The 12,649-nt window shown below is 48.2% G+C and overlaps 5 protein-coding genes across 5 annotated transcripts; 1 reads left to right on the top strand and 4 right to left on the bottom strand.

Annotated features, from left to right (window-relative positions):
- Positions 1-4: 4 nt before the first annotated feature.
- On the bottom strand, positions 5-2,269 carry F5891DRAFT_339223 (uncharacterized protein). The gene is made up of 16 exons (XM_041371417.1): positions 2,016-2,269; positions 1,806-1,953; positions 1,715-1,741; positions 1,638-1,659; positions 1,496-1,582; positions 1,366-1,439; positions 1,224-1,312; positions 907-1,171; positions 809-850; positions 714-759; positions 623-658; positions 560-570; positions 486-505; positions 345-432; positions 249-282; positions 5-199 (listed from the first exon to the last, which is right to left on the bottom strand). Exons 1-16 carry the CDS (start codon positions 2,068-2,070, stop codon positions 188-190), a joined length of 1,056 nt encoding a protein of 351 aa, XP_041225657.1. The 5' UTR covers positions 2,071-2,269; the 3' UTR covers positions 5-187.
- F5891DRAFT_339190 (kinase-like domain-containing protein) lies at positions 2,162-5,005 on the bottom strand. Its single transcript, XM_041371416.1, has 9 exons — positions 4,424-5,005; positions 3,988-4,364; positions 3,648-3,934; positions 3,369-3,592; positions 3,178-3,315; positions 2,973-3,126; positions 2,806-2,920; positions 2,515-2,753; positions 2,162-2,457 (listed from the first exon to the last, which is right to left on the bottom strand). The coding sequence occupies exons 1-9, from the start codon at positions 4,858-4,860 to the stop codon at positions 2,254-2,256; spliced, it is 2,175 nt and encodes a 724-aa protein (XP_041225656.1). The 5' UTR covers positions 4,861-5,005; the 3' UTR covers positions 2,162-2,253.
- A 44-nt stretch (positions 5,006-5,049) lies between these two features.
- Positions 5,050-7,487, bottom strand: F5891DRAFT_1035972 (uncharacterized protein). Its single transcript, XM_041361820.1, has 5 exons — positions 7,294-7,487; positions 7,007-7,236; positions 6,831-6,954; positions 6,174-6,784; positions 5,050-6,105 (listed from the first exon to the last, which is right to left on the bottom strand). The coding sequence occupies exons 1-5, from the start codon at positions 7,438-7,440 to the stop codon at positions 5,178-5,180; spliced, it is 2,040 nt and encodes a 679-aa protein (XP_041225655.1). The 5' UTR covers positions 7,441-7,487; the 3' UTR covers positions 5,050-5,177.
- Positions 7,488-8,275: 788 nt separating this feature from the next.
- On the bottom strand, positions 8,276-10,837 carry F5891DRAFT_1035964 (uncharacterized protein). The gene is made up of 5 exons (XM_041361819.1): positions 10,324-10,837; positions 10,167-10,269; positions 9,806-10,119; positions 8,575-9,753; positions 8,276-8,505 (listed from the first exon to the last, which is right to left on the bottom strand). Exons 1-4 carry the CDS (start codon positions 10,695-10,697, stop codon positions 8,640-8,642), a joined length of 1,905 nt encoding a protein of 634 aa, XP_041225654.1. The 5' UTR covers positions 10,698-10,837; the 3' UTR covers positions 8,276-8,505; positions 8,575-8,639.
- F5891DRAFT_1035962 (uncharacterized protein) lies at positions 10,815-12,045 on the top strand. The gene is made up of 3 exons (XM_041361818.1): positions 10,815-11,426; positions 11,482-11,548; positions 11,616-12,045. Exons 1-3 carry the CDS (start codon positions 11,155-11,157, stop codon positions 11,847-11,849), a joined length of 573 nt encoding a protein of 190 aa, XP_041225653.1. The 5' UTR covers positions 10,815-11,154; the 3' UTR covers positions 11,850-12,045.
- Positions 12,046-12,649: the final 604 nt, after the last annotated feature.

The following is a 12,649-nucleotide window of genomic DNA, read 5'->3' as shown; positions in this document are numbered from 1 at the left end:
GATTGGGTCAGCAGGGTAACATCTCTACAAAGATTCATTGCATAGGGTCAATCGCAACCCTTCGTCGTTTAGTGACAGCTACAATTCATATAACCACAACTATGTTCGTTTGACATCTCAACTTTCACAAACTTACACCTCAACCGACCACATGAGCTATCAGGAACTTGTGTCAAGTGAGGACAGCTCAGAAATATGCCTATAAACAATTATTAACGTGACAGGACATATTTATGAGGGATACTCACGGCAGCATTGGGGGGGCTCGCAGCGCCGCCAAGACTGAACAAGGAAAAGGACACTGATTTGAGATACAGCTCCATACAGAATGGAAGGCGACTAACATGTTCAAAGGCCAAGACGTGAAGAAGAACGTAGAGCGACCTGTCTCTTGGCACAACACTGAGAGAGCTTCAAGATCAAACAATTCACCTATTTGGATAGAAATGAAAATTGTATGCAGAAGATTGTTATGAGGCACAGACCAATAGGCATCCCATAGAGGCTTACATCCGTAGTTGTCAGGGGTGAAAATATTTTGGGAAGAGCCGAAACTTACCCGAGAATCGTCTGCGAGGTCGCGGGAATTTAGCGCAGCGATAATGCTAGTGGGTAGACTGACCTGGTGAAGCTGCGTTCCCATTGGCGCGGGCCAGCACTATTAATACGCAATTAGCTGGTCAGGCTTACGATAGTACCCACGGGGAACTCACCTCCATAGATGGTTGGTCAGATGCGATAGCAGCAAAGTGATTATTCCTGCAGGCACAATCAGGCCATTATTTGGTAACATCTGATGACAAAATACCAGAGGAAGCGTTTCATATCTTCACTTTGTTCTATTCCAGCGCTGTATTTTGTTTTGCTAAGCGAAAGGGGCGTCAGGATACGGATGGGGTTGCATACAATGTTTCCTTTTCTGAGCCGCCTCTCAAATCGGCCTTTGCTTCATTAGTGCTCGCGTAGTATTTTTGGATAAATCCAACGCGCAAGAGAAGGATATCCCCTTGTCGGAACTCAACCCCTTGTTTCTTCGCGATGTCCTCCAGTTCGGCAACAGTGATTGGATGACTCGTCCAGGGATCGTAAGGTAGGGCTTCGCCGTTGGCCGTATAATACCTTACCACATCCAGGAAAACGCCGCGGCCGCATATACCATGATTAGCCCAGTCTAGAGATAGTACTCAGTCATACTATACGGGGCAGCGGGTTTGTGGACCCACTGTGTATCCCAAGTTTGACTTTTGAATAATCGATCTCACTCGGGTCGTGTAATTCCATTTCGCCCTCAGAGAGAGTTTCGGCGGGAGTGCTAACAAGATCCGTGAGTTCTGTCGAAGCCCTCGATGTACGAAATCGATATACTTGTTGTAGAACACGTTGTGTTCTGTTAACCCATAGTGCTTCAAACCGTCCCACTGAGAACCTGATTGTGTATTCTGCAAATTTAGTTTAGTGAAGTGCCATTCGTCAGTCGGGCTTGAGTGGGACATACTATATGGATAACATCATCCCGGATAGGTATGGTGGGGCCATGCTTCGCGAAGGTAGTGATCGATGGAATCTTACGCTCGAAAACGGGCTTGCAAGGGAAGATCAATGGACACTGAAGGAAAATGCGGCGATTATCTGCTTACCCTCGAGGGGAAGTGGATTGGCCTGGTTAGTAGTATTGTAAGGCTCATCTTTTACGCGGGAGCCGTATTGCTCGCACCAATTCAATGAAACTGTACGCCCTAGGCTATCATTGACAACAAGACGCATGATTGGCTGTCATATCATTTCGGCTCTTGTGATAAACGTACCGAATCTCCTCCTGAGCGGCTTGTGCCACTAGCTCGGGAGTGAGTAGGTTAATCGTGCCTAGCTCATCGTCCTTGCCCCATACATCCCACGCACATCCCTTGAAATCATGAAAGCTTGGCAGTTCATCGAATGTAGGGAGCGCTCCGACTGTCCGCAGGTTTGATATCAGTGATCACCTCATCTCTCTCCACCCTTCCGAGAGAACATACGTTTCAAACGAGATGTCATGACTGTTGCCGCGTGATTGGAGAAGTATCGACACATTGGTAAGTATATATACCCCTCATTTACGTGCGGAGTAATGAGATTCCCTTATCGTCATACCTTCACACCTGGACCAGCAGACAGGTCAGAGGTGCAATTTATACTGATGAGAACAAGAAGAGAAATATAAATACACGCCACGGGAACGTAGTACAGGTCCGAGATAAGATGCTCGTGGCAATCCTATCCCCTGATGAATGGATGAATTAACGCTTCCTTGGGAGTAATCCGCCTTGCTGGATCAAGTGCCATACACTTGTCCAACAAATCGATGAATGAGGTGAGCAACTTCATCTCGTCATCCTTCATCTTGACTGATGCAGGTGGCATGAGACGGGCGCGGAGGTCACGGCTAGGTTTGGAGACGTGAACCTTGCGGACAACATTCTGGTAGAACAATCAGCTGACAGGAAAAATTATTAATAAGAGATCACATTGACTCACGGCACCAGTGACACGGTCCGTCTCTACGCTCTCAAACCCACCCATTTCATCAAAATACATTTCTCCGAACTTCGCCTTCTTGATCATTTTGGTATTGAACCTTCCCTTGAGCTCCATCATGAGTAAAAGCATTTGATTGTTCGACCGGCCAGGGAAAAGGATTTTCCCCGTGTATAATTCATAGAGTGTGCACCCAATTGACCAGATATCGAGCGCTGGATCATACGGGACTCCGAGGACTAAATAAAATGACGTTAGTTTTTAACTTCGACAGAAGTATAAGCAACGTACTGATCTCAGGCGCACGATAAAAACGACTAACAAGATAGGGGGTGATGTCATTTTCCGACGCATCCGACGCTGAGCCTAAGTCGCACAGCTTCAATAACGTCTTCTGTTCATTAACCTGAATTTGTCGTTAGTGAATCGACAGGTGCCAGAGCTAAATCGAATCTCACCAATATGTTGTCAGGCTTGATGTCTGCATGCATGATGTTGACTTTCTTGAGAAGACTTAACGCAAGGAAAAGTTGGTGTGCATAAGCTCTGACGGCCTTGATGTTCAGACCGACATCCTTGCCAAAGCGCTTCACAACATCTCGAAGGTTCATGCTAGAGGAATTTTTGTCAAACATCCAGGAATGAAATTAAAAAACCTCCAACCTCATAGACTCAAACACAAGACAAAGGTGTCCGCGATGTTCAAAACTTCTCTCTAGCCGGACGATGTGCTTCTTGTCTTCTGGGTCAGCCTGTTTTAACTTGTTCAATATCTGCACCTCCTTCAGACCAGCACGATGCCTGCATGCTGCTTTAGCATACTCAGAAGTATCATATGGCGAAAATGTACGAACATAGATTCCTGACTCCTGATGATTTTGATGGCCACCTCTTTGCCGGTTTCTGCATCTTGAAGAACGCGTGCCCGGACAACATTGGCAAACATTCCCTTCCCAAGAGAGGAGAAGACCTGGTACCGACCACCATCAAGTTGCTCACCAAGGATAACTTGGTAATAACCCTCATGATCTGAGGCGGAGTCTAATGTCGTTGTGATAAGGGCGGGTGCTGCTTTTTTCTGCATACAAGGTCAGACATCGTTGACGGACAAAATAGTGAGGGCATACAACAACTTTCTTGACTTTCTTTCGCTTCTTCTCGGTTGTGGCTGCTGCGAACATGTCATCCACATCGTCGTCGTCGTCCTCCTCTTCCTCGATAGTTTCTACATCCATGGGTTCGTCTTTGAGGACTCGCCTTTGTTCGTCCTCTCGGCGATCTAGGCTGGGGTCATAGTCGGCAGCAGATATCTGATCTGGTGCACCATCTTGCATCTTCGCACGAACATCTTCATCGTCCTCGTCTTTAGCAAGTTCAAAGATACTATCATCTGGTTGTGGAGATGCAGAATCTCGTTTGCCTGCATGATACTATACATTAATCCGCGCGAGATATTTTTGGAGAGAACCTTACTCATTGAATCATGCCTCACTTTAGAGGAGTCGGCTGCTGAACTTGCGGAAGTATCGACAGCACTGTGGGGCTGAAGTGTATCAGATACAGGTGCAACAGGTTGCGGTTGGACCGCACTACTAGGCCCAGGGCTGGGGCTGACGCTCTTATTAGCACTAGCTAACCCGGAGTCCCTGGCTAAAAGGGCTTGACGCCTGGCACGGCGAGCGGCTCGAGCGGCTGCCTCTGCAGCAGCTGTATCGATCTCGAGATCAAGTTCTGGATCAGGTTGTGGAGGAGCAATAGGCTGTACCGGCTTCTGAATATGAGTGACCTCTGAGGGAGTTTGTGTGGATGGAGTCAGAGATGCTGCACGGGCGCTACGCGTAGGAGAAATTCTTGACAAAAAGAAGTGGTGTGAAAGAGTATTCATACACTTGGATGCGTTGATACTTACTCGCCTTCTTCTTTGTCTGAGTAGTCCTTAGCTTGATAGGAATGTCCATTGGTTGGTGCAGGTGAACGGCGATTCCGAGGTGGAGTTCGACGACGATATTCATCTTTTCGATTGTCTTCTCTACGGCGATGTTCTCTGTCGTGATCGCGGTCTCTTTCACGGTCACGATCCCGATCACGGTCGTCGCGCCTGTCTTTGTCTCTGTCCCAGTCTCGAGAATGGTCGCTAGGCCTCCTCGAGTCTTCTCTGGACCGTCTAGGCTCCCGCTTATCGATACTGTCTCGTCTGCTACTGCTAGATTTGCTACGTTTATCTGTGGGAGACTTTAGGTGTACATCCCGCCAGTCTCTAGGTTCGTCTCTGTGCCTCTTGTGCGAGTGAGATTCGGCTGCGTGACCCTCCCAAGACCGCTTTGATCCTGCTGATGTGTTAGTCATCTTCTTCGAAAGCAATTGGGTTTACGGGACACCGCACGATCAACAAGGAAACGTTGGAAGGATGTGGGAGTGAGGCGGAAAATGAACGAGCTCGTCTTCGTGCTTGCTGACGAGGAATGTGGAGAGCAACAAACAGTCGATCAAGCACACTCCGGATCCAGTAACTCCGGATGGTCCGTGCGCATATCATCAATTGATTAGACTTAATGATTCTAAGTGATATATAAACAACGTTGATTAATGACTAATGTTAATTCCCTCTCCTCTCTTGCAATATGGTAAATCGCCTTGGTGCCTGGAGAAGGGAAGAGAGGAAGTTAGGCCGCGTGGCGTGTGACTCGAATTGCAGATGATCTTGTGGTCATCCGGGCCTTGTTTGAGGCTGACACTGAGGTACTCGGAAGACGAGTGCGGAAGCCAGCAGCTGCCATCCTATTGAGCCGTTGCCCACTACGCTGAAGATCCTTATGGGTGGCTGCATCATCAGAGTCGGAAGGATCTTCAGATGAAGAGTCCGCTGTGAATTCTTGTTGTTCATCAGAAGACTCGTCAGATTGTTCTTCGTCGGTGAAGAGACTACTCCCTTCCTTCAGAAGGTGGTCCTCCACATCCTGCTGCTCTTGGAATGTCTCGGCCTCCGGGCGACGAATTGAAATGTGTGATCCTTGACTGTCCAACCCGACACCCTCGTAAATGTGAGCTTGAGAATCATCGCCTTCGACCACATTTCGTTCGGCATCTTCTTCGGGAACCTCCTCTAGCTCCGGTTCTTTCTTTTTACCCTTCGCCGAAACTACTCTCTGACGCTTCGATGCCGGTGCAGGTTGTGGAGGCAGGTCAACTGACTGCGATCTTGCCCGAGTGTGGCGATATGGTGCGTCAGAAGCGGCCACAGCAGGTTGATTACCGCGAGATTTGCTCAACGTTCGTATACGTTTGACCTGTGACTGACTTTCAGTGCCAGCAGCAGAGGTGCGCACTTCGGCAGCGGGGCTTTGTTCTCGCTGGGCTCGCCCACGGCGTGAATGTGGCCTTCGCGCAGCTCGCAGGGGCTGTGCAATTGAAATAGCCTGTGAGCTCATCGACGCCGCTTGAACCACAGCAGTAGCTCGAGTACTCGGAGCCCGTCTGGATCGTATGTCGGTGGGTGAATCGACTAAGGTTTGCTGCGTAGCCAATGGTCCATCGGATTGAGTTGTTGGAACGTCATGCTCAGGTGATCGCGGCACTGGTAACACATTGAGTCTGCCCAGAATGAATACCGTAAAGTAACTAGTTAAATAGTTGTGATACATTGTACAAAAAAAACTTACTGAGGCATTTGATCATTGTCGAAACTAATCGCACCATCGAGCGCCCCCCACGCTTCCGGTGATCTCCTATCGTTCTCATTCGGAATTTGGCCAGGACTACCATGACCACTACCCCATCGTCCCTTCTCCACAGCGGGAGTGCGAGGTTCTGATGCTGTAGCTGGACTGGCCACACGCTGTCGCTTCCGAGGCGACTCCCCTTGGAAATTTGCACGCTGAGACGTATCAGGATCATCGCGACGCCGCCTACGCAATTGAGGCCGTGCAGCGCTAGGTTCATGATTGCGCATATCGTTATCTTGAACTTGGTCACGGGCTCGTGGAATACCGTTGGGCACCCGGTTATTCAAGTCATCAGATCCAGCACCACGCTCTGCTTGTTGTTCCAGTTCCTGATCGCTCTCCTCTTCCTCTTCCTCCCTGTGCACTATCTCTCCGTGTTTAAAGCGACGCGAGCGTGGATCGTGACCGAAACCATGAGCCACAGGTTTGAGCTGCGCCGCATACATGGCAATCATAGGATCAAAACGCACGCGATTCATCCTGTAACGCTCACGCCAGGATTGCCATGTGTGCCTTTTCGCCCACTCTTTGTATTCAGGCTCATCAGCCTTGGAAGAGAATTAAGATGCGTATGCACAAGATTTAATTACGCACCAGCTCCTCTGTCAACTCCTGGTACAACAAATTCCCAGTGCGTCCCCCATCAGAAGGATCAGGATAGACAGTTGCAATGTAAAATGCGAGATGATCGTCATCATCTGTGGTAAAGGGTACGCGTCTGATAGGTGGATCAGTAAACGAGACATAGGAGCAGAAGCGAAATGTCATACACGCGCCCACCCGGAGCACCGGGCATACCCTTCCTTGGTGGAGGACGATGTTCATATTTTCTAGCTCTGATGCATTTACGGACAAAATCCCGCGACTCGATATAGACGCCCTGCTGCCAGAGGACATGTGAGCGGTAGTAGCGCCGGCGGATATGCTCGATGTCGGCTTCTTCATCAACTAAAATCACGTTGGCTCGTTTCTCATCCCCGCATACATAACCGCCATGTCTCTACAATAATCAAATAGAATCAGCAATTGGAGGCTTCTACATTAAACAAGATAGTACCGTGATTTTCTGTTCGAGTACATCGCGCCCTTCCCTGACACTCGTATGGAAAAAGAAGGCTACGGGATACTCATCTTTCACAAATATGTCACCCTCATCATTGGATCCAGCAGACCGATTTCGTCGTGCGGCATCCGCGAAAGGCATGGTGGTGGTCAGGATTCAAAAGAAGCAAAGTATGACCCGAAAGTGCATAAATCGACAAGCTGAGCTCGAAATTCAGAACCCCGCATTGTGGTTAGGGTTAATCAGATTTCCTAATGTTGTATACCTAACCCTAATGATCGATGACAAATCTGCTTCTCTCTCATCACACGTCGAAAATCAGATTTTGGTCACAGCTCGCTGAGCGTTGAAACGTTGAGGACTCTGTCTTCAAGCATCAAATCACAGAAAATACTGACTACTTTTACCCTGATTTAGATGAGTGAACGTCCGTGTTCATACCATACCTCTGACGCTCAGGACTCTGGGCTCAAATGTTGGAATGTCGTGCCAACAAACAACAAATGCCTGACCTTACTGATCATAACGAGCAAGGAGGGTCACGGCCAAACCCAACCCACTTTTGTGTATGACGAGCTCTTACTGTCAATTCCGTAAGCATCGTGATTTCATTGGCTCAACTCGCCTCGGCGTGTACAATAGGTCTTCCGGAGAGTACCAAGCCCTGGGGTTCCCCACCCCACCACATATGACTGCAAGGCTCCATCCAAAGCCATTTTCTAACTCTTTCTGCTAGCGAGTTCCGAAAACATACACTTTTAATGCCGTTGGTTTGATTGCGGCTTAGCTCACGAATGGAGACTGGTGGAATCATGGACATGCACAGCCATGATGATTCTGAAGATCTGCTCGTCATGCTAAGAAGTAAACTAGTGATAGCCCATCCCGCCACTTCCAAGCACCGAATTTGAACGCTTTATGACAGTCGACTTAAGCGCTGCCACGCATCTCACTCGCAATGCACTAGACGGTGACTATCCACACTCAGCAAGTGCACCAGGTCATGTGTGAACTCCCTCGATCGCGCTAGTAACCGGTAAGTACAGTATGTACTTACCCTAACAGTACTTGGTGTCAAGTTTGTCTCTATTCATACTATCACTACAGTTATTTCTTGTCGAAGCGATGAGGCTGGATATACATACTGTATGGCGCGAACTTCGATGGTTCTTGTATGTATGAAAGTCCGGCTACCAACGTATCAAACTAGTTCGGCAAGATAAAATAAAGCATATCAAATCGTGATGCGAGATGTCCATGGTGATAAAAACATACAATAGTGATTTCTTCCTATACACCAGGATACCAAAAAAACTGCAGAATTATGACCTAGAGACAACCTAGAGATCATCATTATCGGTTGTCTGACCAAGGTCAATCTGCACCTCTGACTCCATGTAAAAGCTGGGGAAGATAGATACAACGTCCTCTAGATACCAGAAGCAATCGCGAGGATGCTTGCTGACGTATGGAGTACCTTGGTCAATAGGACTGGTGGAACTCTCCACATCTTCACAGCGAGCCATTTGCACCCATGTACCACACAAGCCAAGGCCGACATGGAAGCAATCTATAGACGCTGGATCTATGAGTATAGTCAAGTTGTCACGACACGGATTGAATGCCTCAGAAGGGGAGTGGACACCAGACACATCGATGTTGTCCGCGAACGGGTCCTCGACGACGGCTCCGCGACTAGAAGACGTGATGATAGGTCTCGTAATATCAAGAAGTTCATCTGTTGGGGTGCGAATCCAAGGTTCCAACACGACACGAGCGAAGCGACTTCCTAACTCCTGCTCAATCGCTGTAGAGGGAATATCTGGAACTGAGTTGATATCTTCTGGCAGCATTATTTCTTTGACTTTGCGCGTGGAGAACTCGACGACACCAGCCGTATGCGTCAAGGGCAATTGAGTTGGGCCGAGGAAGGTAAGCAGTGAATCAACTTTGACATCAGTCCACGATACCGTAGTGTTCTGCCCTGTAGTGATGGCTGCAGCCCAAGGGTCATTCGCCGGAGGAGGGGAAATGTTCGTGCCATCACCGGGCCCGAAGGTGTCATCCAAAACCTCCTTCGCCATCAACGAGTCAAGGACAACATCTGAGGATACGATTTCAGTGTGATCAGCTTTGAGCGCCTCCTCAAATGTGCCAACCGCCGACGAAGCAGGTGTATCAGTATCATCCTCGGAGTCAAGAGTGGTGGAGATGTACATGCTGAGGCTTCCTCTGTATCCCCAGCACTCCTTGCACGCAGCATCGAACATGCCCGGCAAAACTCGTGCAACCCTAGCCGTCAAAGGAAGCTCCCTGATAGCGAGCTCGGCAACAACTACCGCACGGTTTAAGTTTTCGGTGTGAGTCTCGAAACCAGCGAAAACTCGGTTCCGCTGCATGAAACGGAGGAAAAAGTGGAGTACTGTGGGTGCAATGAAAAGGTTGCGTTCCGACCTGCGTGACCCATGAATACCAGAACAACAAGTACGGAAGTAGACAAACTTGCCAGATTAAACCTTTATCTCGCATGTATGAAGACATGAAGACCTTGATGGACTTCTCCATGTCTTCAAGGAAAGTTTCAAGTAAACGAGCCATGATATCTTTCTCCCCTTCCTTTGGCTCTAGCTGTTTGCCTGGATGGGCGACCTGTTCCAGTGGATCTTGTATAATGTCGAGGTTTATTTGTTTTGCTTTTGGGACATCATCGTTATCCGAGACGTCACCATCCCCTTCACAAGTCATGTCTGTATTTCCCTTAGACTTCTTGACTTTGCGGTAGATCGGCAAGCTAGACAGAAGGCCGATGTACAAACGAAACTGCAGAAATAAATCAGAACACTCAAACAACACGAGAAAGTCTATACATGATCCCATAATGATCTAACTCCAGAAGATATCGGCGGCCAAGTACGACCGATCCGGAAATCATCCGCAGCTTGGTGAACCCGATCGATGAGGTTGTTCCGCCTGGATGACGGAGATTAGTTATTTCACATGTGAACAAGAAGAGAAGATAAGTACAGTTCTATTGGCTCGCTCGTGGTGCGCGAACTTTCACCCTCTTCCCATTCCTCCCACCAAGGTACAATTCTTCCTGTAGCGTCCGCGCTCTGTCCTGCATTTCTGCGTCGTCTTCTGTCTTTATTTCTCTGAATGACCTCTTCATCGGAGAGAACCTTCACGGTAGGTAAGCCACCAAGAGCGTCAACTTCGATTTCTTCTCCAGTCTCTGTTCTAAGGCGTTTGTAGCCGTATGGCGTAAAATCTTTGAAAGGAATTATGGTGACACCGTGCGGTGCTGCTGGAAACGGGGGAAAAGTTGGAGGCAAGTCCTTAGGACCAGACTTTTTGTGGAAAGATACGGATTGTTTCTTGGGCTCTGGGTTAATCGCCATTGTGAGAATCTTGGTTCAAGAACAAAGGTCTTTGTTGCATTGGGTATTTACATAGATTTTTGATTTATACGAGTCCGCGAGTGCATCTAAGTAATAATACAATTTCAATCTCAGCGAATGCTGTAGTTCATATTACATAATAATAGATGTTCGACTTGACTCGGAGTCAGTCTGGTTACTTGGTAGTGCCTGTCAGTATTATGTACATGGTGGCACCGTGGGGTGGGTGTTGTTTGTTCATCGCCTGCTTATATGCCCCGAGTCATGGTATTGGCGCTGGGCGTCGCTCTATGCTCTAGTTCGTGTTTCGGTCTTCGAAGTCCCGAAATCGAAGTTGTGGGCGGTGAGTCATTCCAAGTCCACGTTCTCCTTCAAGTTAGGAGGGCCCTAGACTAGTATACGGAGTAACGGGGCGTGAAACTGGGGCCAATCACGAGTGTCCATATTCCTTAGCGATATGACCCTTCGCTTATCCTTGGCAAAAAATGATCCACTTCAGACCACTTTCTCTTGCCCAGAGCGTGCCATACACTACACCTCTGACACAGTGACACGTAATCGACCCTTCCTTCAGGGTGGAAGTAAAGCTACCACGACGATTTGGAAACATGTCGTTGGAGAATCTATCCACGTGGGCATCATTGAGTGGCCAGCTAACCCTAATGACCGGCCCACAGTGGTGGTGGGGTCTAGGACAATCGAGATGATAAAGATGGGACTATTTACATCGTAAGAAACTTACCTAGCGAAATTAAATGTTCATCGCTAATGAATTTCCAAACAGTCCGGAAAAGTTTCAGGGAATTCACAGCGAGTGGTATGAGTGGCAAATCCGTCAGTCTCGCGCGCAAGTGAGTATCTATGCTGTTGTACAGCATGTAAGCATCAGCTGGTTACTGATTAATTCCATATGGACAGCTCGTGCCATTAGAGGTCGCTCGCTCACAGGCATGCATCGCCACTTTTGTAACCACGGTTACACAGGCTCTGTTCAGAAAAAAGAAGTCTGCTGCGCTTCTCATATCACCGGAAGCAGTACACATCTTGGATGATATTGTTGTCACCTTTATTTACTTCGAGAATCAGTGGCGGGAGAGAGAGCGAGCAAGATCTCGGGGATGGGACGCAGGTTATGCTGCTGGTGCTCTCTAATGGATATTGCATTAACCAGATCTGTATATACATACATAGGTCAATGCGAGATAACAAGGAGAAGAGGTGGGCGGTGCCCCACTCAACCTTCCCAACAATTCAATCCTCAACCTTCTTCAACATGACAATTCCTGAAAATACACAAGCGACGTGAAAGAGAAATATTAACGCGAAATAACAAGACAGCGTGACATCCAGTACATAAAGTCAACAGTTTCAGACCCGGGACTGAGATGACTCTGTAGCTTCAACGAGACAGTCCTTTGTGCGCAGGTCAGGTGCTGAATACACAAAAATCATTAACCAATGAGAACACATCTGTGCAAGTTTCTCTCCTTTGGATAACATAAGGAGGCAGGACTGCAAGCCCTTCAAGCACCGCTGCCTTTCAAGCCAGGAGAGGAGGTGGCGATCCCAGAAGACCTTGAATGCACAGTTCAGCTTGTTGTCCGTTATACTAAGACCTCGCCAGCCGCATAAGATTATCCGCAGTAGGCTGAGGGAAATCAGGATGGCGATTTCGCAACCTTCGTGTGTTCGCGCGCGATGTACTGGATGAACGAGTGGCCATGTGAGCGAATCCAATTATGGGACGGTAAGAGCGTGGAATATCAAGAGCGGATAGTCAGTACTTGGTACAATCAAAACCGGGCACAGGTGGAGTGATTTACTTACTCGAAACATCAAAAATCGCGACGTGAGGATTTGAAGATGTAAGTCTTAACTGCGACCCCACAAGAAGAACATGGCGTGAAATGCAAGTTTGAAGGGGAATGAAAGATCGATACGAAAGTAAGACA

Source organism: Suillus fuscotomentosus, assembly GCF_016647785.1.
Source record: "Suillus fuscotomentosus strain FC203 chromosome Unknown F5891scaffold_29, whole genome shotgun sequence".
NCBI classification, from domain to species: Eukaryota; Fungi; Basidiomycota; class Agaricomycetes; order Boletales; family Suillaceae; genus Suillus; species Suillus fuscotomentosus.
The sequence above is the reverse complement of the archived record's forward strand: the minus strand, read 5'-3'. Positions and strand labels throughout refer to the sequence as shown.

What these genes read in the sequence shown, in the direction of transcription:
- F5891DRAFT_339223 (XM_041371417.1), bottom strand. Translation starts at nt 2,070, where the DNA reads ATGTGTCGATACTTCTCCAATCACGCGGCAACAGTCATGACATCTCGT. An exon ending in CATGACATCTCGTTTGAAAC is followed by an intron (nt 1,954 to 2,015) that starts GTATGTTCTCTC and finishes ACCTGCGGACAG; the next exon opens with TCGGAGCGCTCCCTACATTC. An exon ending in GGCTCAGAAAAGGAAACATT is followed by an intron (nt 851 to 906) that starts GTATGCAACCCC and finishes AACAAAATACAG; the next exon opens with CGCTGGAATAGAACAAAGTG.
- F5891DRAFT_1035972 (XM_041361820.1), bottom strand. Translation starts at nt 7,440, where the DNA reads ATGCCTTTCGCGGATGCCGCACGACGAAATCGGTCTGCTGGATCCAAT. An exon ending in GGTGCTCCGGGTGGGCGCGT is followed by an intron (nt 6,955 to 7,006) that starts GTATGACATTTC and finishes TCCACCTATCAG; the next exon opens with ACGCGTACCCTTTACCACAG. An exon ending in GACAATGATCAAATGCCTCA is followed by an intron (nt 6,106 to 6,173) that starts GTAAGTTTTTTT and finishes CATTCTGGGCAG; the next exon opens with ACTCAATGTGTTACCAGTGC.
- F5891DRAFT_1035964 (XM_041361819.1), bottom strand. Translation starts at nt 10,697, where the DNA reads ATGGCGATTAACCCAGAGCCCAAGAAACAATCCGTATCTTTCCACAAA. An exon ending in ACGAGCGAGCCAATAGAACT is followed by an intron (nt 10,270 to 10,323) that starts GTACTTATCTTC and finishes TCCGTCATCCAG; the next exon opens with GCGGAACAACCTCATCGATC. An exon ending in TTAGATCATTATGGGATCAT is followed by an intron (nt 10,120 to 10,166) that starts GTATAGACTTTC and finishes TTATTTCTGCAG; the next exon opens with TTTCGTTTGTACATCGGCCT.
- F5891DRAFT_1035962 (XM_041361818.1), top strand. Translation starts at nt 11,155, where the DNA reads ATGACCCTTCGCTTATCCTTGGCAAAAAATGATCCACTTCAGACCACT. An exon ending in AAGATGGGACTATTTACATC is followed by an intron (nt 11,427 to 11,481) that starts GTAAGAAACTTA and finishes ATTTCCAAACAG; the next exon opens with TCCGGAAAAGTTTCAGGGAA. An exon ending in TCCGTCAGTCTCGCGCGCAA is followed by an intron (nt 11,549 to 11,615) that starts GTGAGTATCTAT and finishes CCATATGGACAG; the next exon opens with CTCGTGCCATTAGAGGTCGC.
- F5891DRAFT_339190 (XM_041371416.1), bottom strand. Translation starts at nt 4,860, where the DNA reads ATGACTAACACATCAGCAGGATCAAAGCGGTCTTGGGAGGGTCACGCA. An exon ending in TCAGACAAAGAAGAAGGCGA is followed by an intron (nt 4,365 to 4,423) that starts GTAAGTATCAAC and finishes CTTTTTGTCAAG; the next exon opens with AATTTCTCCTACGCGTAGCG. An exon ending in TCAAGCCTGACAACATATTG is followed by an intron (nt 2,921 to 2,972) that starts GTGAGATTCGAT and finishes CGACAAATTCAG; the next exon opens with GTTAATGAACAGAAGACGTT.